Below are 26,924 nucleotides of genomic sequence, written 5' to 3'. Positions count from 1 at the left end.
TCAAACTGAACACAATAGGAGTGTGCTATCTCACATGATGGTAATTGGGTCCTTTTGTCATGTCAGGATTTGACCATTAGAGCTCATTATGTATATCAAACTCACCAGAGCCAGAGAGAAATCGGCACCCTTTGAGATTCTACTTTTAAAAACTAAAAGCTGCCTCTAAAGCCCTGTAAACTATCATTATCCAGGGTTTGCACCTAGAAACCCTCAAAGCTACAACGCGATGATTGTGTAAGTGAATGAGAGGGTGCACACACACACACCCACATTGTTTGAGAAAGCGGGAAATGTGTGGCAATCTGATAACTACCAGATTACCATGGAAACACTAATCATAGGCTATAACGTCAATCAAACTGAACACAATAGGAGTGTGCTATCTCACATGATGGTAATTGGGTCCTTTTGTCATGTCAGGATTTGACCATTAGAGCTCATTATGTATATCAAACTCACCAGAGCCAGAGAGAAATCGGCACCCTTTGAGATTCTACTTTTAAAAACTAAAAGCTGCCTCTAAAGCCCTGTAAACTATCATTATCCAGGGTTTGCACCTAGAAACCCTCAAAGCTACAACGCGATGATTGTGTAAGTGATGATTGAGATCATCTCAGTTCAGGCCTCATAAGACAGGACGTTATGATTTAGGCACGTTGATGGAAGTGAGAGGTTCTCTTTGCCGTGTAGCAGACTGTACTTTAGAGCCGAATGCGGTCTAGGAGATTCATTCAGCAGCAAGGAACCATCAGAGAGACTATTTTTAGCCCCGGAGGTGATGAAGGAGCCCTCTTGGCCCTGTCTTTCATTACTATTTCAGTGTGAGAGAGGGTGGCAGTGAGCGACACTGGCGCAGACACGAGTCAAACAGATTTCAAAAGGCAGAAGAAGGTTTCCGTTTAGCGACTTAAGACGAGAACTTGACTGCTTTTCCCATTTTCACAAGCAATACACCTTTTGCATCCATTTTCTTTTAAAGATGTTTTGTGTTTTTCCTTCTTTGCTTTATAGAATCTTACATAATGTGAGAAGTTTTTTCATGAATGTTTTTTATTATGTGGAATAAATGAAAAAAAGTATAATCTTCAAACCACTTCACATACTACTACTACTTTATATATCCAGAGTTCCAGTGCCTCGTGGGATATTAATATTACAAATAACCTACGTATAAGAACTGCTGAAATAATTTTTTTTTAAATTAGTTTTCCTTTGAAATAGGTTCAAGAGCTGTGCCCTGACTACAATGGAACATCCCATTTTTACTCATAGCAGTATCGGTCCTATCTTTTTGATCAAACACAATATGAAACATGTTCACTTTGTGTAACTGTTACATCTTTGACCTGTGGCACCACACATTACTCACATTAAAGAGAGTGGGCCAAAATCAATAAGGCCGTAGACCTGGGATCAATCATTTAGATAAGATCCCTCCTTTTCTCTGCCAAGGGCTGGCTACAGAGTCATTCACACGGATAGTGGGAGAGAGAGAGGGGGGACAAGAGAGATGCGATCAAGTGCACATACCCCATATCCATAAACAATGCCACGCATATGTGATAAAATCAATCTTTCTTCAAAATGACTGCAGATTCGATTTGTCTAAAGCAAAGCGGTGCAAGTACAGTTGGATGAGCGTGTGGTCACAAGCTTCCCCTCCATCTCAATCTCCAGCTGGTCGTGTGAGACGCGGCGCAACATTTACATGACAATCTGGCCTGTAGCTGTATAAATTGCCCTATTAAACCAGAGACAGATCTAACAAAGCTTGCTGATATACACACACACACAGCATAGTGCGTACACAGACGACTCGCGTGCACACACACACACACACACACACACACACACACACACGGAAAACATTATTGTAAATGACACCCTCTTGTCACTCAGATATCTGTGAGCGATAGAGCCGCGCGTTTGACATGCGCGAGCACACACATCTGACCGGGGTAGAGAGGGCCTGCTAAAAGATTCATGCGTCTCGACTTCTGACAGCCGTGAAGCGTAATCACCCCACCGCCGCTCTACACCAACCCCCCCCCCTCACCCTACCAACCCCTGAGCAGGCCTCTGTACAGTCATACCAACGTGGGACATGATAGTGGAATAGGTAGACATTAATAACCCATTCATTGAGCTTAATCAGATTAAATGTGTGTGAATGTGATCACATGGCCAGTATGCAGCCTGTGATCATGGGTTGCGCAAGGTCCAGTGTTCAGCTGGGCACAGTTCAGAGTGTTCACTCCTTGACACAGTGTTAACATGGGTGTGGTTGGATAACTTAACCTACTGTCATACAGTCAAGGGATATTTCGACATGTGGTCTTATGTGAAAGATCTCAGTCAAGCATACCGATGCACGCACGCACACACACGCACACACACACACACACACACACACACACACGCACACACACGCTACCAAATCCACTCGAAACAATACCCAAACATGCAGTAGCTGACTGGAATGTACAATGGTGTAACACTGCACTGAAAGTAGCACACAGCAATGTCCAATAGGAATGCATGCCTCCCTCTGTCCCTCCCCTTCCATAGCATCCAATCAGAGAGTACCATGATTGCCCACATCAAGCAGAGGAGGCCAGCAGCAGGTCATCAGCATGGTGCTCAGTGTTGAGCCACACCATCCTCAGTCCATTAGGCCAGTCCATCTCTTCAACCTCTTTCCCTGCAAAGTCACGTGTTCTCGGGCATCACAGTGACCACGCCGCCCAGCGTGCGGTTGGCGGGGAGGGGCGGGGGGCTCCAGTCCGGCTGGTAGAAGTGGATGTCGAATATTCGCGCCCAGTTGGCGAAGACTCGCTTCTCTGTGATGAAGCGGTGGTGGCTGCCACGGCGACCGCGCTCGTGGGAGATGTACATGACACACTCGTCCGCTCCGTGGGGTTCGTAGTAGTGGTAGGGGACTGAGGGCCGCTGGGGCTCCCTGGGGGGGGGGGGGGGGGGGGGGGGGGGGAGGAGAGAGGACGAGGGCTTGTCAGAAACAGGGAATCAACCATAGAATTAAGAAGAAGCTTCTCCAGCTAATATTACCACTTGCCAACGAACATCATAATGAAGTAATCGCTAATGAATCTGTAAATGTGTGGGTCACAATTCTTCCATTTGGGTTGCATCAGTGCTTTTTCAGAATGTTCTAAATAAAACCTCATGTTTATATTCATGTATACCATTTAATTCTCTGTTTTTAACTGTATATTTACCCCACCTCTGCTGCTACTGTTATTGTTCTCTCTGTAACAGGTATGGTCTTGCAAGTTCCATCAGAGGTATACAGGCCACTGTCCGCTCCGACCGGGAGTCGAACTCACCACCTCTGACTTCCCAAGCGCCACCACTACCAACTACGCCAACTAAACAGCGTCTGCTGTCATTGATCAGGACGTCCATACCAGATGATGCTGATCGATCCATGATTTGGGGGAGGTCCTTTCAGACCTGAGCTCACCTGCAAAAGTCAGGAGCCACCATGCCAAAGACGTTGATCCGGTCACACAGCTCCAAGGCGATGGTCATGGTGAACCAACCTGTGCTCAGCCACGAGTTAGAGATCCTCCTGGGGGGCACACGGAAAGGCGGGGAGGAGGGATGGGGGAGAGAGAGAGAGAGAGAGAGAGAGAGAGAGAGAGAGAGAGAGAGAGAGAGAGAGAGAGAGAGAGAGAGAGAGAGAGAGAGACGGGTGAGTGGAAGGGTTGAGTGGACAAGCTTCACAAAAAAAGAAGAGAAAGGCTACCTGATTAACTGGGAATTTAATGGAAGATCTCATTTTGGCAAGATATGGCTGAATAAAGATTTATTCAAATCCAGAGATCGATTTTTACCCCAAAGACTAGTGCCAGGATCGTTTGCAGATTCATTAAAATACAAATCCATCCTAAATACTGATGGATGACAATAAAGCTTGTCAAATAATCAAACCGTCGAGCAGAAAGGAGAGATTTAGATGAGAGCATACTGAAGATATTTTAAGGGAAAATGACTCCTCTTTATTGGCAGGATGATTTATTCTTTCTCAAATTACTAAGTTTTGGTCCTGGCCGCTATCAACAGGGCCCTAATGAGAGTCCACTGAAACGTGTGATAATGTAAAAACGATAAAACGGTATTTACGACATGCGGAACACTGTTCTTGAAAACCCATCAATTTGGGATATTTCCCTTTCGTATCATTCATGGGCCAACTGACTGCTCATGAGGGACTTGCTTCAGCTCACTGGGATCCTTCTTAGCAATTCTCAGTGATCAGTGGCCATAGCCTGCAGTACTGTGCATGGGAAACGTGTTCATGTTTGTAAAGGAGATTGTCAACTGCTCTCACTAATCTGTGAACAAGCTCCCCGATGACAATCATTAAACACACACATTCCGGTGGCTTCTTAATGAACTGGGTAGTGAAATAGAACAAAACAAAAGCTCTTTGTGTTAAGTCTGCTTGTTGGTAGCGTATGAACACAACTCACATAGCACCAGGTAGCACAAAGATAGAACATTAACACACCGAGGTACTGTTTTTTAATCAAATGTCAGGTAATGTTCTTTCTTCACAAATAAACACTATGGCTTTTGGGATAGTGAGACTATGGCAGTCTCACTTTGAAAAAGCCAAGAGGAAGAACGTATAATAAAAAGCTTTGATAACAGCAGCCTGGAGCACTGTGCTATTATAGAACATGACACAAACTTCAGGGTTCAAGGTGTACCACCCTGTTAGCCGTCTCTGTGCCTAGCTCACTCAGAAGGACATGGCTGGGGTTCAGGTCTGGAAAGAAATGCCCAGGCTGTAAACACATTTGGAACTGGAACCGCTAGGCCGAAGGGGTAGTGTTTACATGAGTCTATGAGAATGTGTGGGTTCATGCACCTGTTTTGCCAATCAATTATAAACAATTAGTGCTTTCTATGACTTGGATTTCTGAATAACTGGGAAAGGAAAGGCTGTGCCACTGATCTAAAACCCAGCCAGTTATCTCTGACCATGAAACAAAGTCAACTCAGCCTGATTGAATCATGGCAAACAATAAGCGTGTTTCTGATTAAATTAAAAGACAACAACTTAGGTTTTGGGAGCATACTTATTGGCTGTGGTGTGTAAACAATAACCCTTGGCAGGTACTTTTGTTTTATCAGCAGAGCATACAGCATCAAATTGGAAAAGTTTGAACAAGAACACGAGTAACAAATGTATCTTGGACACAGAGTGCTTTATTGACAGGCTCCACTAATCCAGATAAATCATTATTCAGCTGTTTTCTTGTTTAATCACAGTGATGAAAAATGTGATGTAAAATGTCAAAGACCTCAAGCGCCATCTATTATGTAGTCGTATTCATTGGATGACTGGGTAATACCATGCCAGGAGGTAAGATGCTAACACGTTTGGGTTTTTGTGAAAATATATCACCCAAGTCTGGTCCTGAGGCTGTTTAGCTGCAGCTAAGCAATTGCACTCCTCATTTAACCCTAATCTAATTGGCAAGTTGTTACGAGAACCAAAAAAGACTTCTTCCCCTAAATTGAGGTTCTGCACTATGATTGTGAAACATTGTGGCTTGGAACCCCAAGTGAATGGAACTATAAAATACTGAATACAATTGTACTGACATCATTCCATATCTAATTTGTTAGTAATTATTCCATGAGGCTATTTTCCATCCTTTGCAATTTACCCTGCGAGAATCTAAAACACACCTGCTTTTCAGGGCTTTTGTGTTGATATAATCAAACTGGGTTGGACATGGCAACATCCCACACAGTCCTAATTAACTAAAAAAAATGGCATACTTTGTAATTTTCAATTACAGTCCTGCAGTTTCCTTTGCTTGAATGAATTATCAGCCTCAATAGAGAAGGCTCCGGAATAACAAGAGGCTAAATGCAATGTACTGGACATCCACTACACACTGTATTTACACAAACATCTGCAAATGCATACAAATATCTACAGCATATATACTTCAAACCTGATGAATATTTCCCCCTGAATGAAGCTTCGCCTCCTGATTTTGCGTATTCACACATCCCTCGTGTTTCAAAGAAAGGTGGTGGTGTTGCTATGTTATATAAAGCTAGCTTCAACCTCAGCCTAAAATCTGTCAATACCTTTAAATCATTTGAGATAATTTGTATGAAACCACCAACTACTTTAAAAAGGACTAATTCTACTACTGTTGCCCCCCCTCCTTCGTTTTGTATAGTTACTCTATACCGGCCCCCTGGCCCATACTCCCTCTTCCTTGAGGAATTTGCTGATTTTAGTGCTGATCTTGTGACATACACTGACAATATCTTAATTATGGGTGATTTTAACATTCATGTCGATGACCCAAAAGATCCTCTAAGTAAGGCCTTTACTGCTCTTATGGATTCCACAGGTCTCACTCAGGTGGTTTCTAAACCTACCCATCTTCACTCGCATACATTGGATTTAGTTCTCACGCGGGGAATCAAGATTAGTGATGTCATTGTTCATACCCACAATCCTATATTATCAGACCACTGCCTGGTAACCTTTAAAATGGATCTCTGCCAGAGCCTTGGAGGCACCCAGAATATTTCTATTAGCCGCTGCTTAACCCCAAATACAGCTCTGGAACTGGCTAGTATTCTACCCGCTGCACTAGAAGCACTTGATGTCCCGAATAAATCATTAAATGCTAAAACAAGGGATCTGAATTTGGTTCTTCAGCAATCCCTAGATTCTGTTGCTCCACTCAAACCAAGGAAAAGAATAGACAAGAAACTGGCTCCATGGTATTCAGAGGAAACCCGCACTCTCAAGAGGTCCACTAGAAAATTAGAGCGTAAGTGGCGTACCACTAAATTGGAGGTTTTCCGCCTGGCCTGGAAGGACAGCCAAATAGAGTACAAGCAAGTCCTCATCAGGTCCAGATCAAAATATTTCTCTAAGTTGATTAGTAAGAACAAACACAACACTAAGTTCCTATTTGATACTGTTGCAAAACTCACTAAGAAAAGTACACTCTGTGTTAGTTCAGATCTCTCTCCCAATGATTTCTTAGATTTCTTTGACCAAAAAATCTATGCAATAAGGGACAAACTACAGACTAGTCCTGGAGGAGTGGCCATCAACACTGATTTTCCCTCTGTACCCAGCATTCTGCATGTTGAGACTCTCACTCACTTTAACCCTATTTCTATGGAAGCATTCATCAAGCTGATAGATTCCTCGAAACCCACTAGCTGCCTTCTCGATCCCCTCCCTGCCAAACTTTGTAGGGAACTTCTCCATATTATTGGACCGCCCATGCTTAGTATTTTTAATGAATCTCTTGTAACTGGACAAGTCCCTGACGATTTCAAACAAGCTATTATCAAGCCCCTTCTTAAAAAACCAAACCTGGATCCAGGTTGTCTTAGCAATTACAGGCCCATTTCAAATTTGCCATCTCTCTCCAAAATTTTGGAAAAAGCTGTGGCAAAACAGCTCACTGAGCACCTCTCCTCAAATCAGCTCTATGAACCTCTCCAGTCTGGATTTCGTCTTCACCACAGCACTGAAACTGCATTAGCCAAGGTAGTCAATGATCTATTATTAGCCTCTGACGCGGGCTTTAGCTCTGTCCTTGTTCTTCTAGACCTAAGTGCAGCTTTTGACACTGTAGATCATGAGATTCTCCTGGAACGTATGGAGAACTATGTTGGGATTTCTGGTACTTCACTTCAGTGGTTCAGATCGTATCTATCTGATAGATCACAATATGTCCACTATGATGGTTGCTCATCCAGGAGCTCCATTGTAAAATACGGAGTACCACAGGGTTCAGTTTTAGGCCCTCTGTTATTTTCACTCTATATGTTGCCTTTAGGAAACATAATTAGAAGTTTTGGGGTAGATTTTCACTGCTATGCAGATGATACTCAGCTATACATGTCTATAAAGCCGGGAGAATTTCCACATGCTATGGAAACCTGTGTTTCCGGGTTGAAAACTTGGATGACTGCAAATTTCCTTCTTCTTAATTCGGATAAAACCGAGGTTCAAATTTTTGGTCCGAAAAAACACCGAAATAATTTATCCCATCTAACCTTAGACTTAGACGGCGTCAAAGTATCTCAAAGCCAGCTGGTAAAAAATCTGGGAGTCACAATGGACCCAGACCTTTCATTTGAGTACCATATTAAGCAAATCACCAGAACAGCATTTTTCCATCTACGTAATATTGCCAAAATACGAAAATTCCTCTCAAAGGATGATGCTGAAAAACTAATACATGCTTTTGTTACGTCCCGATTGGACTACTGCAATGTGTTGTTCTCTGGCCTCCCAATTACCTACCTAAAAAACTTACAGCGGGTGCAAAATGCTGCTGCTAGACTATTGACTAAAACTAGAAAGTTTGATCATATAACATCGACTCTTATCTCTTTACACTGGCTCCCTATCCAAGCCAGAGCTGATTTCAAAGTTCTACTACTAACTTACAAATCTCTGCATGGATTGGCACCACTGTACCTCTCCGGTCTCCTTGCACCCTATTGCCCCGCAAGGTCTCTAAGATCTCAAAATGCCGGCTATCTGGTAATACCCAAAGTTAAGAAAAAAACTGCTGGAGGTAGGGCGTTCTCATATAGAGCACCTCTTCTTTGGAACAAATTACCCATCTCAATTAAGGAAGCTGATACTGTCTCGACATTTAAAACTAGATTAAAAACGTTCTTGTTTAGTCAATTCTATGATTGTTAAAGGGAAGTATATGTGTACTTTCTATGTAAACCTGGGATGTGTGCTTGCCTATGTGTGTATCACATGTAACTTTTAAATTTTAATTATAGCTTATGTTCACATTGCCCAGCTAGATGTTACAAATAAAGTAAACCTGTTACTGTATATTGTTAGTATTATTATTATTATAGTTCCGTTGCTGTATATTGTTACTGTTATAGTTTTTATTACTAGTTGGAGACAACGGGGGACTGGCTGTTTTCATCCTTATTCGTATAAGTATAACCTACTTTAGAGTTCTTTCCCCTGGAACAGATTTCATGTTCCAACTGAGGGGGGCTGTTGTTGTTTTGGTGTGTGGGGCTGCATCAAATACCCTTTTTGCTCTGTTAAATTGCTGCACTAGTCCACACTTGACCGGTGGGGATCTCATTCTATTTTGACTGTAACTGTTAGCTGCTCCTGGCATTCTCTAATCCCTGCTCTCCTCTCTGTCCCCCCCTCACACATTCCCTGTGGTGTGGGGGGGTTTGAGCTGTCAGGACCTGCTTGGTCGTCGGTCTGCCAACGCTGAACCAGGTCGTCACCCGGAATCCAGTCTCCATGACGGCCAACAGCGAGTTTCCCGGTCCCATCCAACGTCTATAAAGCCGAACAATGGATTTTGGTGTTTCAAAACCCATTGACACTGTATGTCTATGTTTAGCTTGTGTTCTGCTCCTCTCTCTTACCAACCGTCTCTGGAGGAGGGGATCCCTCTCTGAATTGCTCCTCCCAAGGTTTCTTCCATTTTTTCTCCCGGTGGGAGTTTTTCTGGGAGTTTTTCCTTGTCTTCCTTGAGGGTTTAGGTTGGTTGAGGGGCAGTTCTATGGGCGCATGTGAAGCCCTCTGTGACATGCTTGCGTGTAAAAAGGGCTATACAAATAAATTTGATTTGATTTGATTTGATTTGATTCAAACAGAAGAACAAAATAGGAAATTGGATATCTATGGCTATGTAGCCAGAAAAAGATCATAGGAGCACAGTCGGTTACACTGAATAAACAATCACTTGACTCATAGGCTCAACTCAACGGGGGTGAATGACAAAGATGTTTGCAAAATCCTTTTCAAAGTAATTTCCCTTGCGATGTCTGGCTTGAGCTGCAGTTCCAGCTCCACAGATGTCATTGGGCCAAGCCTCAGAGAGACATATCGAGAGAGAGAGAGAGACATATCGAGAGAGAGAGAGAGACATATCGAGAGAGAGAGAGAGACATATCGAGAGAGAGAGAGAGAGAGAGAGAGAGAGAGAGAGAGAGAGAGAGAGAGAGAGAGAGAGAGGAGAGAGAGAGAGAGAGAGAGAGAGAGAGAGAGAGAGAGAGAGAGAGAGAGATGGATGGATGGATGGATGGATGGATGGATGGATGGATAGATAGATAGATAGATAGATAGATAGATAGATAGATAGATAGAGAGAGAGAGAGAGAGAGAGAGAGAGAAAAAGAGAGAAAAAGAGAGAAAAAGAGAGAAAAAGAGAGAAAAAGAGAGAAAAAGAGAGAAAAAAAGAGAGAGAAATAAAGAGAAAGAGTGTGTTGTGAGATTTAATTTTCATCAGTGGCCATGGAACTGGAGCAGTCGAGCACTGTACTGTATGAACAACTCATTCAGCTCACTGTTCAATGCAGAGGTTTTGTATCTTTTTAGGAACTTAATCAAGGTCTTTTAAGATCTTGTTTTTCCTAACAAAAGAACCCATCTGCTTGAAGGCTTTGTATGTTAGGTTACCTAGGCACCCTATCAGAAACATACTCACACAGGCACCGGTTGGTGCCCTCATTGCATTGCATTGAAGCTCTGCTATTGGCTGGAGTCCTTGTCAATTACAGAGTGCCACACAACGTAAGAATAGTACCACTGTGCTTATATCCAGCGCTCCAACACCCTCGCAAAATGGAGTTCGATTAACTGAAGTTCAGGAGGAAGATGGCGCACCAAGACTAGTCCTTCGCCCCAATCAACTCATACGCATCAGCCCAGTCAAAGCACGGAGCATCTCAACCGAACTCCTCGTTTCAATTATGAGTTCTGTATAAAGTATCTTCCGTTCCTCTGGTCCCTGTGCTAACATGTTGTTGTCACCCTCCCACCCTTCCCTGTCTTCTCTGCTTCTAACTGTCATCTATCCAGGCTTCCCGGGAGATTTGCTTGAGTTGCTGCTCGGCCGTGACCCACTAGGACCACACCCTGAGTTCAATGCCTGGACCCCAGACCTGGCTCTGCTACCAGCCTCCACTAAACTACATTAGGCTTAGCTCTGCTACCAGCCTCTACCAAACTGCATTAGGCTTGGCTCTGCTACCAGCCCTGGTTCAATAAAAGCATATCTTATCTCAATAAAAGCATATCTGGTGTGTTACTGAACTCGTGAAACAAACGGAAGCCAATTCCCACCGACAACCCTCCGCCTCACCTGTCCTTGCCCGTCTCCCTCTTGAAGAGCTCGTCGAACTGCAGCATCTTCTGCCAGGAGATGATGTACACCTTGAGCTTGGGCAGCACCTGGTTCATCAGGCGCAGGTTGTTGTACACCAGACCTTTCCCGTCCCGCCTCATGTAGCTGCTGGGCCCCCAGAAGATGAAAACCGTGTCCTGGCTGGCGTTGAGCAGCTCATGGCGATTGCGCAGCACCCGCTGCATGCTGGAGTGGGCCACGACGCGCAGGGTGGTCCGGAGGCCCACGTCTGGGCCGTAGCCCCTCGTTGTGGGGGCGTCGTTCATCCGGATCACGCACTCGGCCTGGTCGATCTCCTCGCCACGGCCCCCACCAATCAGGTGGCCGGAGCTGGTCACCAGGGCACAGGTCTGGCAGTGCATTTTGAGCGGCTGAGAAGGAGGAGGGAGAGAGATGAATTTGGACATGGGTAGTTCATGTGCTTAGAATCAGGTCCTGCATCTTAAATCCCCTTTAGTCAGTAAGGGAAAGATAGGAGAGGCGGTCATCGAAAATGCTTTTGAAATACAGTATCTACCCCAGCTGTCTAGCAAACAAGAACAGTGCACCTAAAGGGGACCTTCATGAAGAGTACCCCCTACTGTTTATGTATGAGGAAGAAAAATGCTTTGTTGACAAATGGATTGTGACTGTTGCTCTTGGGTTTGCACAGCTTGTCATTGACTTGCTACTGTCACAAACACCTTTGGGTCTCACAAAGCATTTGCTTGGAAACACTCTCTCTTGTCTCATCCAAAGTCACTTCTCTCCCACCTCACATACTGTAATTCTGATGTATGGAATTCCTTGATCCATAGTATCTTCCTATAAATTATTCCTTACATAAAAGCCATTACCTTTCATAGAAGGCTAATCTATGACTTGAATGAAGTGTGTGTGTGTGTGCCTGCTTAGGTCTTGTCTGCAGAGGTGTTCTGGTGCCTAAATATTCCTCTGACACTATTCTCACTTGAATCATGCAGGCTTGGCCTCGTAGCCTGCAGGGAACTATCTACTGAACAACAATACAGCAACAATTTAAGATGACATTAATCTAATATAAAGTAACAAACAATGAGGGTGTGCCAGCCATTTTTTCCAACATGGAATTTTCCATTATAAAATCACTAGGCCATAGTTGAGATAGTCAATTGGGCCATGTGGACTGTGTGAGAGAGTGAGAGAGAGAGTGAGAGAATGACATTGTATGCTGTATGTTTAGAGGAAGGGCAACTCCTCCGGTGTTTGATGAACTGCCGAGGTAACGAAGCCCTGGTGGTCAACCAGTCTACCCATCAGACCCCCCCCACCGCCACCCCCTTCCACTCTGGAGTGGTCCAAATCAGCCTCTTCTCTTCCAGAGCTAAGACAGAACCACTGGGGCAACACAGTGAAACCATCGTTCTAACATGGGGGTCAGATGGCTGGGCGGTTAGGGAATTGGGCTACCAATCCAAAGGCTGCCGGTTCGATTCCCGCATGCAAATTTCACATCACCTTACTTGTCTCGGGGGAATGTACCTGTACTTACAGTAAGTCGCTCTGGATAAGAGCATCTACTAAATGACTGAATGTAACATTGACTTCACTTTCACACTACAGGCAAAAGTGGCTCAGATCAGCTGTTCTTGCTCAGACCTCAGTCTGAACAGGCAATACGGAATCCATCCGACTTTGAAGTCACTTTTCATCGACAGTCTGCACAATTCTCACTCGGTGAATACAAGCGTGGACAACAGCTCAGACGGAGGTCATCAGGGACAGGAGACCTGATGAGCTTCTGAACGAGCAAAACTAGAGGGGTTGTATCCTTACTGGTCTGTGTGTTTGGATCAAATCAAATCAATGTCCAGTGTAGTGCGTCTGACGTCTTTGTTATTTTTCATTTGTGCATGCAGATCAATTCAGGATCGTGACCAGATCCCATTGGAATCTGATAATGGGCAAAAATATTAATTATTATGTGAACAGCCAAACATATAATTTGGGGGGGATCTGAACAATAAATCCGAATTGAGCTCTTAGGCTTGCAATGTAAAGGTAAGTGAGTCCATAGTTCATGTCTGAGGATTTTAAGTGAGTCTTCTGGCCAGATCTGTTCTCTCAGGGAGCCTGCCCAGGCTATTAAAAAGAACAAGAATGGATGGCCTGGTTCTCTATGTCCAATCCTCTCACTGTGTCAGGTGAAATTGCTGCCCACCAACTCTGAATTTAGTTGTATCTGTACACTCACAGGGTGCATCTGCTCGTCTGATTACTCCAACAGCCAGAACCAAACACTGTTTCAAGAGCAGCACATTCTGAGCTTGGCTCCAAAAATCTATCATCTATAAATATATAATTCAGAAACGTTTGTATATTGACATCAGTTTTTCCCCAAAAGGAATGCCAGTTTATTTTTGACCCAGAATGAATTCTCCCAGAACCCTTAACAGCCTCCATGTCACATGGTGCATCTACATCCAAGTACATCTTACTGATGGTTTACATCTAAGCCATTAGCGGTGCACAACAGATGAGCTACTGTTCCAATAAGGACAGACTCGGACCGGATGTGATCATGTTGGTTCCAGACAGTACATCGTGTTGTTCTGCTCTGTAAGACATGCTTGACTAAACACCACAGATTACCAAGTGCCACATTCACCAGTCCCTATAATTAAACAGTGACAGAAAGATGTTGTAAAGAGAGTGATAATTATGAACATAATTACACTGTGATTTTGGCTGAAAAAATGAGAGAAATTACGCAGATTTGCCGGTCTGATTATCTCAGTGGTCTGTACAGCAGCCTGACTGCCTAGCTGTACTCATGGGCACTGGACGTAATTGGCAGTAAAAACCCAACACGGGTCTCCAGGCATTAAATCCGATCATTTAATCATTCTCCTTCGCTTGGCAGAGAAATCCCTATTTAAAAAGAATTATAGATTACGAAAAACGGTTGCAGTTTCAGGTAAGCTAGAGAAGCCGAGAAATAGCACAGAGCGGTGTTATTGATTTGAAGGGAGCAGATCGTGGGAGAGAGTCTGGAGTCTGGAACTTAGCACCTGCTCACTGTAGGCCAGCACCGAAATCAAAGCATATGGCCAGTAAATGCTACCGCCAAAAGGTTGCAATCACTTCAGCCTGCTGATACGCCAACATAAAAGACTGATTCATCAGACTGACTTGTTCTAACTACGCAGGAGTCCAAAGTTTTTGGAGTCATTATCGGTTGGTATGCAGCTACCAATGTGAGCGAGAGAAGGAGAGTCAGGAGGAGAAGGTGCAAGAGGGGAGGGTAAAAAGAAATGAAACAGTAATTAAGGTCAATAGCACCAAAGAAGAACGAGAAGGAGCGGGGAACAAGAGACTCCAATTAGTGTCAACAGCAACAGCTAGGGTGAGTGTGTGTGTGGGGGGGGGAGGGGGTGAGATGTTGTTTCGAAAACTGTAGCCACTGAACTGTGGAATGCGGGCGGCACCGTCAATGGAGGAGGAGGAGGAGCCTGCTGGGAAGAGTCCACACGTCTGTCTGCCCATCAGAGGGCCCCCAGCCGGGAAGCTGAGGTGTGTGTGTGGGGGGGGGGGGGGGAGGCAGTGGGGGTTCCAGAGGAACAGCCAGCGCCCGCTCCAGAGGCTAATTAAAACGGCATTTTTTATCTCGGAGATCACTTGGAAAAAAGGACACCTTTGATGGAGGACAATAACTGTGCACTTGATTCAAATTCTGATTCGATTTTCTTTTTTGGGGGACGGACAACAGACAACCCCATTATGGTTGATGTCTTGTTATAGGGTGGTATTTCAAACCACATCTGATGTTACTCTGGGTTTGAAGAAAAGAGGATTTGTGGCAAAGCTCTGATCTTCAAAGTGAGAGCCGGAACAAAAGAGGGAGCTTGACTTGTGACAAAGACAGCATGAGAGTGAATGCGTGTGTGTGTGTGTGTGCAGACAATGTTGTCTCATCTCACACCATCACTAAAGAGGGACGGTCTAAAGATGCATAAGAAAGAAAGGAAAAACAGACAAACTGGGACAAACTTCTACTCCTCCAAACCCTTTCCTCTGATCTCTAGACCACCAATCAACTCTGAGCTGGGGAAGGGGGGGGGGGGGGGTGCACAATACTATAGTAGGAAAGAGAACCATGTATTTATTGATTATTAACGGCGTTCTGTTCTATGCAGTAGAGATTGTTCAGGATGCGTCTCAGGGTGTTCCAGGTGGGAGTTTGCATCAGTATGTGATGCAGGAAGCACAGATCCAGACGCCCCGTGTGTCAACTCTGTGGAAGCTGTAAGACTTGCAGGTTACACCCTGGTCTGCAACTAATTGGCCAATACAACTCTGCTGGCCGGCTGGGCAGGTCATCAACCAGCCTTCTTCCTCTCACCACAGCCCGCAGAGAGACAGCCCACAGAGTGAGAGTGTGTGTGAGAGAGAGAGAGAGAGAGAGAGAGAGAGAGAGAGAGAGAGAGAGAGAGAGAGAGAGAGAGAGAGAGAGAGAGAGAGAGAGAGACAGAGAGGGGGGTGCAGAGAAAAGGAAGAAAAGACACAAATAAGGCCACAGCTAAGAGACATTCCCCGTCGCGATGATTGCCTTGGTATGAATACCAAAGATGAGATGCAATTTACCAGGCCGAGAACTCCCTCTCTTCCACCCTGAGAACTGAGATTACAGTAGGAGCCTTGTAGCCGAGATTGTTCAGAAAAAAAAGAAGGGAGAGAGGCGGGGGGCAGGGGAAGGGTGTGGAGGATAAGGATGGGGGGGAGGAGAGAGAGAGAGGAGAGACGGCACCAAGCTCTACTCAAACTGGGGAGGGACGCGCCAAAGCTGGGGGTGATATGGTGGGTGGTGGTGGAGGAGTGGGGGTGGAGGGGGTGATAGGAAAGGCAACCTTGATGGATGACAAAGAAAAGCAAAAGCAAGAAAGAGAAGTGGCTGTCAGAGGAAGAAAAAGGGGGGCGCTTCGGAGACAACAAAATGTAGGGCAGGCCCTTTGGTGAGACATGGTGGGATTGCTGTGCCATTCCAGGAGAAAGGTTAGCATGGCACCTCCCCTCCTCTGTCACAACTCATAATAGGAAGGCTCTGAGGCTCGTACGAGCGGTTTGTATGCACGGGCACAACAGGCCTATAACAAAAACATCCATATCACGGTAAAACATCCTGATACGATAGTGGTCAGACTACCAACACAGTGGTTGATTTCTTGAGGCATACCCTATTGTTCCACGCTGGTGAAAATTGTGCTCTAATTGGAAATGTTCTGTTCTAGGAGGAGCCTGTCCCACATCCTGTGGTTGAAATCCACATTCGCGCGACAACAACACAGAGTTCTGTTGTTTGTGCTGTTTGGACTGTTTGAATCCCTTGCATGAAGTATGGAAATAAAACTGGATAAACGACAGTGGATTTGAGATATGAATATCAGCAATAAATAAACAACATCATACTCATTTGAATGTGGCACTCTGCTTCAAACTGTCATTTTTACTTTGACAAACAGTGTTTAACAAACCCAAAACAAACAAACCCAATTAATTAATTAATTAACCCACGATTTCACACCTACGTAAATCTTTTCCTGGAGACAGCAAAAAGAGTGTCAAATATTTGACAGAGTGTGAAGATAATACTTAACATACACAACTATAAAAGGCAGGAATCTCAGGGTCACTGTCTTGTCTATGGCTCGATTATCTTGAGAACCGGGCACTGCGTGAATTTTTGCAGATGTATTGCTGAGGTCCCAAGGACCCAGTGTCGTGTGTAAAGTTTTTGGGATAAGCGGTTCACAAGAAATAAATTGAAACGCAATCACCACCATGTTGAGCTGCACTATGGAGCCATGGATCACACAAAGCAAGATCAATTCCAACACAACCCCTTTGCCAGATCACAAACATAATTAATGGGCACTAAACTAATGTCTCATGTTCCCAAGGGGGAAATTATTTTCAAGTTACAGCGATAATATAAGGATATCGAGAAAAGAACATACAAAAAAACATGAATGTACTTAAACAATTATTTTTTAAATGCTCTCTACAAAAAAAAACTGTCTGTTAACCCATTATAGCTGGATAAGAACTTGAACCTTACTTCTGAGTACCAACTCACAAACAGGAAGATCTACAGTGAAGGCAGCTTTGGCACATTCAGCCCTGTAGTCCCTTCAGCATGTGCTACCATTAGCAAACAGCTTCATGGGGGTGTTAACCCAGGTCATCTCCCTCCCACACTCTCTGTGCTCCGCTCATTAGTCTAATCCTAGATGTCTTCCTCCTCACAGAAGTTGACTCGTCACACACTCCGAGAACACACACACACACACACAACCTGCTCACCGCCTCCAGCAGGGAATAACCCCTCCTCTCTTTGCTCTGTAATGAAGGAATGGCGAGCGTACGATACCCGGCGCCTGCCGGAATGTCGGTGTGCATATCTCTATACAGGCGTATTAGGGGGATTAAGATTGATTTCGATGCTGTAGCTGTCTGTGCTGATCTCCGCGGTTATTAGTTTAGCATCTGATGCTATCATCATGAACGCCTCTCTCGCATAACTGATGAGAGCGGCTAAGGCCAGCAGCAGCAGAGAAGCTCACTCTGGTGACAAACACGGCGGAAATTGAGATGGCAACAGTGCCTCCATGAACGCATCATGGGTTCACGTTTGAGAGCCTCGCCATCCATCTCGGGCTGGGCTGCAGGGGTCGACATGCAGCCATGCGGCAGCCCCAAACACACGTAGGTCTTGGGGCCAGGGCCCTGGGAAGGGGCGTACTGTATACGGACTAATAATGTCTACACGCTCTAATCCATTTCACACTAACGGCATGCTCGGTTCCCGAGACGATTCCCTGCTGTTGATCTCCGAGTGAGAGATTCTGCTTAACCCGAATTGATGTCGACACCCCACGGGTTAGAGGGAGGCTCGACTCTACGTGGGTTCAATAAAGTGCTCACTCTTCCAACACTGTGTTGAAGTGCAGCATGTACAGGCCTGGTCCTAGGGCTTGTGGGATATGCTGGTGCCGGTTTCAGTTTCACCAGGTTTTTCCTAAACCAGTGGGAGAGGATGACGGCACCCGGCGGCAGTCTGAACCACCTGTTCTGCCGGAGGATTTAAAACAAGTTGCATTGGTGCTTTGTGTTAAACTATACAGTTATTTGATCCTATTGGGAGTCTTTGACGTGGCATTCTCAGAGGCTCCCTCTGGGTGCTTCCCACTGTGAAATACTGACCCACTTTTGGGGGGTAGCAAAGACATTTTCAATTGAAGTGTTTTGTGTATCAAACAATAAATATCTACTCCTTGTTCAATATGTTGCTAATCCTTGGGGAAGCTGGCAGCATATGGAGGGAGATGGAAACACAAATAATAGTCTGATCGTTTGTCTCTCAGTGTGAAGCACCAGCCCATTAATCATTCCTAAAGAGCTGATTAATGCAGCCACCCTCGCATAAAGAGGGTGAATGAGACAGAGAAGTCACGCATTCATCTTTCAGCTTTTTTTGCTTTTTCTTCACTCACCAAAGGATAGAAGTCAGCCATTTATCTATCAGTTGCCATTTTGCCAAAGGTATCATCCACTTAACATTGTTTAACCTTTTTAGCTCCTTCATAGCTCCCACAAAGAGCACGTAGAGTAGCCCCCCCCCTGGCTAGGCTTACAAACCGCCAAAGGTTAAAACATGTAAAGCATGAAATTCCCTTTCTACTCACGAAACACACAATAAAGTTTCAGGATTTTTCTTTGTGCTGAAAATGTATGAGTTCCCAGTGATTCCCTAACCAGAGAATGCCACAAGGCACACAACGCAAGATTACTGTGTTGAGGGAATATTTATCGAGAGAGACTGCGCCCTCTCATCCCGTAATTGCTTTTCAGGCCTGCCTTGGTAAGACCCTGAAGCTCTGTTTTGTTTGCCAATAGAGAAATTGTAGATAAGTTGGGAGTCCAAGAATAAGGGCAACTGGGAAAGCAGTACAGAGAGAGGAGAATGGATGTGCTACTCCCTTTAATGGGAACAATAGTGTTCGAGCATTTCTACCATGTTCCTAAAAACATGAGAATGTGCAACTCGACTCCTAATAATAGTGTGTGTGAAGACAGAACGAAACGCCAAAGGCACACACACACACACACAGCTATTTCACATGAAAGAAGGCCCAGCTTCCTCGTTGGACAGAAATACCTAATTGGGGAGTTGTTGTGTTGGCCTCCAGCTGGTTGATTGCTCAGAGAGATCGTAATGAACGGTGAAAAATGACTTTGTCTCGTAGACACAACAGCACAAGATTTGTGCGTTCCAGATGATATATGAATCATGTCACTTCTCCAGCTGTCAGCATAGCATTTAGTAAAGAAAGGGAGAGAGAGCAAAAGAGAGAGAGAGAGAGAGAGAGAGATAGAGAGACAGAAGACTGAGAGAGGCAGTTCATGATCTGTACTTGGCACAGATGACTTAGTTCTTCTTGGCACAACCATTACATTATATTATTAAACACAAAAGGCCAAAAGATATTAAAGCCTGTATATTTTACAATTAATTTTCCTCTTGACCTGAAATACCTGAACATTCATATAATCGCGTGGGCATAATCTTTAGAATATCCTGTTTGTATGCGTTTCAATATGCTTTTGTTTGAACATATTCTTTTTCAGCAATGTTAGTCACACGGAACAGGTGACACATCGTGAGACTCGTGCAATGTGTTTCCCACCTGTTGTCTCGTGCTAAGAAAGCTACCTTTAGGAGGCTGCTGGCATGTTCTCACCACTGAAGTATATTTCCTCCTCGTTCCCCAATTCCTCTGCTGCTGCCCAACACTGTCATGTGAGCCGTGTGTCGGCACGGCTAGTGTGTCTCAAAGCCAATCTGAGCAAAGTGGCTGTGGTCTCTTTTGGGTTCTCTACAGAGAGCCAGGCAGAGTGGTTTCCTACCCTGCTCATGCTGAATCAAATAAGGACGGTGTGTGGACAAGAAGCCACCCCATCCCCTGGGAGCTCTTTATCTCTCTCTTTCCCCTTCACTCTCTCTCTCCATATCAATCTCCACACATTCTGATTGGTAGTCTACTCAGAAAGCTTGGGGAGTACTGGAGGCTATTTGCCAGCTGGGTACTGTAAGGTCCAGTCACAGACTCCAAACAGTACACTGTTGATTCCTTTTCTACTGTATATAAAATAGATGCTGGTTGTTTTCATTGATATCTGAAGTGTCTGCAGTGTTGCCAGTCTTCTGCAGCTGCTGATTGGTAATTGTGGGTTCCAGCAAACTTATGTCATGCTTCTCAGAGCCTTTAATGGATGTCCCTGGACTGCAAAACGTCAATACGTTTATGGAGAGAAAACATGAGACAATAAATTGGACGTTTCTTTTTGAGGGTCTACCCTCAGCGTCAAAGGGGGAGGAGGACGAGTGGGGGATCAATACTCCTCCATACGCCTGGCCAACTCAAACATTACAGGAATCCTCATTAAATCAGATGTGCTCGCTCACTGAATATTGACATTTGAGTGAGAAAAACACTTCTGCATGGCTCGTCAAGAGTTATAAAACAATTCTGACTCACTTCCAATATTTACGCCAGTGCAGAATGTGTCTCGATTTCAATTCACCATGGCCTTGGGGGGGTTAACCCTAACATCTAGAATACTGAACTCTGCCGAGTGTAAACTCCAACAAATATTGACCCTCTAGTTATAAAACAACAAAAGAAAACATACATCCATCTCATCTTGCTACACAAAAGCAAACAAAGTGAATTGGGAAGAAGATTTTGTAGATTGGATTTCCTAAAACTTAGCATGCGGCAAGGCAAGTACTGTAACATGCATGCAGCCTACTGTGTGTGATAGCATCAGTCATATACGGTCTGCTTTCTTGGCACTGCCGGGACTATGGTTTCATTGATCGCTCTACCCCCCTTTGTAAAAGGAAGGTAGTCAGTCAATACCTCCAGTGACGTCAGTTATCGCCCAGGTGCACTCCTGGGATCATCAATTAGACATTAAGACCGCAGCCAAAGGACTTTATTTGCACTAAACATTTATTGGTACAGGCAGGTGCTTCCCCACGGTCCCACTCCTCTAGGCAGTGCAATTGTGACAAATGACAGGGTGGGTATCCTTAAGGAGCTGCACTAAAGATAATTCTTGCTTAATTAATTAAACCCTACCTGCCTGTGAAACACAAATGGACAGGGTAGGGTAGGGGAGAGAGAGACAGAGACAGAGAGAGAGAAAAAGAGAGAAAGAAAGAGAGAAAGAAAAAGAGAGAAATAAAGAAAAAGAGTGTGTTCTGAGATTTCATTTTCCTCAGTGGCCATGGAATTGGAGCAGTCGAGCAATGTACGGTATGAACAACTCAGAGAGAGAGAGAGACAGAGAGAGAGAGAGAGAGAGAGAGAGAGACAGACAGACAGACAGAGAGAGAGACAAAATCACCATTGATATTTTATTATAAAGTCCTGCAACATCTGCTTACCTTGTGGTCTATTATGCCACTGTAGCCCTGTAAGACTTGCGCAGCGTAAGGCTTGGGCTCCCTGAGAGGAGGTTTGGTGGTCTGGTCGGCTTGCCGATTCTTCGTATCGTTAGCTTCTCTGGACGCATAGTTGAAACTGGTATTGTAAACGAGGAACAAGCTTGCACACAGAGTAATCACTAAAAACACGGCTACCCCATGGCGCTGGAACAAGAGAATGACACAGATGTTGAGAAATTAGCCGCATTACAGTGCTAAATATTGAGGCATTTCAAGAGTGCCTCCACAGTCCCTGGATAGTCGAGATTTTATTTGAGCACAATTTACAACCTGACCCTGGCTTTGCGAACATCAACCTCTATTACGCACACATTGAGGATTAAAATACAGCAGAAACTTCAGATAAATAATGAATGTGGCAAACTTCAAGATGACCAGAAATTATTTGTTAAGTGGTCGAGGTTTTATTTTCATATATAAATACAGGAAGAATACAGTTGTATGAGCTGTAAACCTGAGGTATGCTTTGTATGAAATATGGACACTTGTTTCATGACTTTACGGTGGTAGTTGTTCAGGTGACGTTCTCGTGTTTGTTAGATACCCTCCCTCTAGACGGATTTCTATCAATTCATGCATGGCTGATGGACATTTTGATAAATGAATTCATAAACTGCAGATAAAGATTTGTATAAACCAAATTCCTGTTTACATTTTCGCAATAGGAAATTCTATGAGACGCACAGCTGGATGCATTTTGTTCAAATCTTTCTCGGACCCAACACTGTACACAGAATTATGGAGATTGAACTGCACTTTAATGAACAATTATGGTTTTGCCAATGATAGAAAAAAATATATATTACCAAAGGAGTCTTCATTTTGCGACAGACTGTCTTAATTCCACGAGTCTGCACATGTGTGTCCACTTTTCCTTAACATCAGTCTGAATACATTAAAACCGAATATTCCACTTGCATCCCTGCAGGTTCACGCGATCAACATTGTGCTGTGAAGGGTTTCTGCACTATGTCAGATTACTGCCTGTATGGATGGAGACTAGAACCGGAGCGCATTTCATAGAGTAGCCGAAAGACGACAGATGTTGACTGTCGTATTTCTCCATGGTCTTAACGCTTACCGTGTTTGAGGACTGAATTTAAAAGGAAAAGGGCTATACTAAAGTGGGAGGTAGAAAGGCGTGTTGCAGGTGCAATAGATTAGTCTAATGAGGCCAAACGCACAGATGATTGGTTTAAACTAAATTGTTGTTGGAGCATTGAAGGAACTGGCGCATCCAAGCTAAAAAGTCATTAAGATGAAATGGGTATTTGTAATGAATATATTGTCCATTGAAGCCAATTGCTTTTTGGTTTACTTATCAATTCACAACTGCACATCTTGAACAATAATCAGAGCTATGTTGGTGTAGACAACATATCCAAAAAGGAATGGTAGAGCCAAAACTAGATTGGGCTATGTCGGACAGTTTATAGACGGCAAGCAATTGTGCATAAGCTATTTGACTCCCAAGAGTCAAACGATTTTCCTGGAACTAGTAATCCACGGCATCATTATGCCTGGCAGTAATAAAGATGACACACGTGCCATTAGGAGGATAGAAGCAGTGCTTTGTATCTCCTCCAATCAATTCTGTTTATCAGGTTTTTGGGTGGGACTACAATAAAAGGGCTTTGTATGAATGTCTCATATAGTGTTATATATATATATATATATTATATTGTAGTACTATGTAGTACAGTATACTTAGTCTAGTATAGTACTATAAAGGTAACAGCATTTATCACATTAGTAGGTAACTATGAAATTGTCATATGGTACAGTTTACTACCATATAGGTAATATCATGATGGACTATTCATTATAGTGAACAGTGTTGGTGTACACTGTACACAATATGGAGCCCCAGATGTTAATTGTACATTTGCCCTGACAAGATCTTCTCTAACGGAGCCCCTTGATATCCTCCTGACCCTGACAGTCTTGTGTTGACCAGCAGGTGTGTGCGGTGGCTGTCACAGCAGGGCTTTCAGCAGCACACCCTCATCACCCGTCAGCCTCCCCAGCACGGCTGGCTGTGTGGCTCCACCTGGGCCCCCAATAAACTTCTCCTTTTATGTTTCCTCTAATCTACCGTGGATCAGTGTTTCTGAGGTGATTTATGAGGGACTATTCCCTGTGGTGTTGCAGCGAAGACCTTGACGAGAGCATTTGGCTGGCTTTTTTGTCCTTTACATAATTAGACAAGTACACCTAATTTACCCCTCTTATTACCCTGGGGCTTGATGACAAACGAGGAGGGGGCCTGTTGTCCTGTCATGTCCTCAGCCAGGGGCCATGTAGTCTCCAGGTCACATGCAGGCAAGGCCTGAGGACACACGTTATCTGGGTTGGAATCTAGTCCCATTCTTGGTATGATAACAGTGGCAGGGAATTTGCAGAGTGAACCGATCCAGCATAAGGACCCCAAACAGAAGTGTACTCAGTGGTAAAAACACAAAATAGACCAAAACAGAAACAGACCAGATCATTCTAATACTGAATCTCGAATAACTAACATTGACAGTTTTCAATTGGTTAAACATTACCCCCCGTCATTAAACTGCTATCTCTTTTCGGTTGGTCTACATTTACAATACAATCCTTGTGGCCTAGGACTGAGTGGCCAGGGCATTGCTACCCCTATTTGTTGCTGGCATTACAGTATGGTTGAGGATGATGTCTCTCCTATGCTCAGTGCTGGCCTGTAATTAAATTGTTCCCTCAGGCATGATGGAGGGGGAATCTAGTTTCAGGGGTGAGTGGGCTGTGGGTTCAGAGGGAGACCCAGAGGTACTGTATGTGAATGCCTGGCTTTGTTATGTGTGTGTGTGTACTGGAGGGAAGACAAGCACTTCCAGCCCCATGACTATGCCAAGTGGGAAAGCAGCCCTTGGTAGCTCTCCCATGCAATACTGTAGCAGACCAACTGTGGGTACATGTTTCCATTTTAGCAACTGAAAGTCCTCAACTCCAGACTTTCTGTTTGGTCGCAGTTTACAGTGGGCTGTCAATACGACAGTAAGTCCAAAATATGATTTCTCTATATCATTCCCCAGCGAATGTGTTCCTCTGAAAATAGCCACATTTGGTGAAAAAGGTTTTCTCCGCTTAGATGGCTCATTCTTAGGGTACCGATTATACCCCTCTTGATGCCTGTCTGCGTTTGAATGTCAAGCACACATCCAAAAAACCCTCAGCATTCGATATCTGTGGTCGGGAGACAGATTACTGGGTATTCAATGAGGTAATTTCAGCCTTTAATGACTGTCTCCCGCTTTCACTGTGTTTGCCTGTCTGACTGTCTGTCCATCTGTCATGCTGTCTGTAAATGTATTTCCCCTTCCTCTCAGCCAGTCTGTTTATCTTTATTTCCATCTATCCTGCCTATCCTGCCAGGCAGTGGTTATATGCCCGTCTACTTGCCTGCCTTCCAGTCTCTCTCTATCCCTCTCCCTCTGTCTGTGAGTTAGAAGAGCTAGCCTCTCCTGATGTCAGCTCAGCCTCAGCAGATGCTCTGGCTGCGGCTCCATGCTCCACGTACCCCGGCCCTGGCAGCTCTCCACCCCTGCTGCCTGACCTGGCTAGTGTAGGAGAGCCGTCCTAGCCTCAGCCTAGTCCCTGTGTGAGGAAAACGTTTGGTTTGCGTGTGCTTGTGTGTTATTACATATAATTGCCAGTCGACAGTGGGGGATTTTGTGAGGTTGTTGGTTATTTTCTGTGTCTTATTTCATAAATACTGCAAGCAGAAGGCTGACGGCCCCTCCTTCTCTCCAGTACCTACCTCCATTCTCTCCATCTGGATGCAGAAGTATAGATGGAGAATTGTACAAGTATCCATGTGAGATCTGTGATTTCATTGGATGGATGCATACTCTTTATTTGCAGGGCGTGCAGTGACAGTTGTGAGAGATGCCCGAGAGATTTAATCTCTGTTTGAGGTAAAGGCAGACACACTGACTGCACCAAAACCTTCTGTATCAAAAGCTTTGAAGTCCAGCAACACTTCTGCCCACAAAAAAACGAATGAATCCAACTTGGACCCATGTTGTGTACAATTTCATAATACTACTACTACTGCAAAACAACAGGCGACTCCGTGTGTGTTCTTTTTAGCTGTGTTCTTCCATCGACATATCGCTGCAGGCTTGTATGCTAACTTCATCTCGCTGGAGAGTTACCTTTCAGGAACCTGTCAGTGGACTCAAAGGGGCACCATGGGGTTACCTCAGTTCTCCAACATAAGGGATGAACAGAGCTGATGAAAACCCTGGCAGGTCTTCACTGACATGTCTTCACTGACATGGCTGTGAGTGACCAGCTTCTTTCCCCAAACTGTCAAAACTGTCTGACACCTACTTGTCGCTCAGAGGAGTTTGCGGGGGAGGAGAGTGTGTGTTTGTGGGGTGGGGGGTGGGTATTTCTTGATTTATCTGCTGACGGAAACCAACAGGAATTTGGGAGAAGCTGCTCCCCCTTTAACATAATAGAGTTGTTTTAACGACAGCTGTAAAAACCCAGTCAGTAACTCAAATGCTGAATCGTAGGAGTCAAATCCATGAATAGATGCTATATAACTACTATTAGTTTGAGGAAGCGATCGATTGTCAGCAGAGAAAGCCCTTGAGATGGTAAAGAATGTTATAGTAGTCAAACTACTATCAGGTATGTTATGTTGCAAACTTCAAGCTTGGTAGAAGAAAACTAAATTGGACATTACTGAGTAACTCAACTCCTGATAAGGTAAAAGTATTTCCCCTGAGGCCAACCTAATCACTTCTTTTATTTCTTTATTTCAATTTTGTTTAACCAAGAAGGGTTCACTGAGATAAAAAATCTGTTTTTCCAAGAGCGTCCAGGCCAATTCAGGCAGCACAAACACCATTACCATGAAAAAACTGTACTAGTATATAATCACCAAAACATTTACATTTATTCATTTAGCAGACGCTCTTATCCAGAGCGACTTACAGTACATATAATAAATTATAAACATATTAAAATCATAAATACTTTCATAAGTACTTTCCAAAACATTACAGTAAGTACAAGTAATGCTGAAATAAAATCATTACACTCTCTGTCTGTTAGTGAGAGTGTAAAAGATTCAAGCTGAGTTCAACACGTTGGTCGGAGTGTACGCGTGGTGTGTGTGTATGTGTGAAAAAAAGTGTTCCATTCTT

General features: G+C 44.2%; 1 protein-coding gene across 1 annotated transcript; it reads right to left on the bottom strand.

Moving 5' to 3' along the window:
* Positions 1-1,043: 1,043 nt before the first annotated feature.
* st6galnac5a (ST6 (alpha-N-acetyl-neuraminyl-2,3-beta-galactosyl-1,3)-N-acetylgalactosaminide alpha-2,6-sialyltransferase 5a) lies at positions 1,044-22,714 on the bottom strand. Its single transcript, XM_047028350.1, has 5 exons — positions 22,548-22,714; positions 21,682-21,885; positions 11,172-11,584; positions 3,485-3,592; positions 1,044-2,962 (listed from the first exon to the last, which is right to left on the bottom strand). Exons 1-5 carry the CDS (start codon positions 22,560-22,562, stop codon positions 2,713-2,715), a joined length of 990 nt encoding a protein of 329 aa, XP_046884306.1. The 5' UTR covers positions 22,563-22,714; the 3' UTR covers positions 1,044-2,712.
* Between the last annotated feature and the right edge of the window lie 4,210 nt (positions 22,715-26,924).

This window comes from Hypomesus transpacificus, chromosome 10 (assembly GCF_021917145.1).
Source record: "Hypomesus transpacificus isolate Combined female chromosome 10, fHypTra1, whole genome shotgun sequence".
Classification (NCBI taxonomy): Eukaryota; Metazoa; Chordata; class Actinopteri; order Osmeriformes; family Osmeridae; genus Hypomesus; species Hypomesus transpacificus.
The sequence above is the reverse complement of the archived record's forward strand: the minus strand, read 5'-3'. Positions and strand labels throughout refer to the sequence as shown.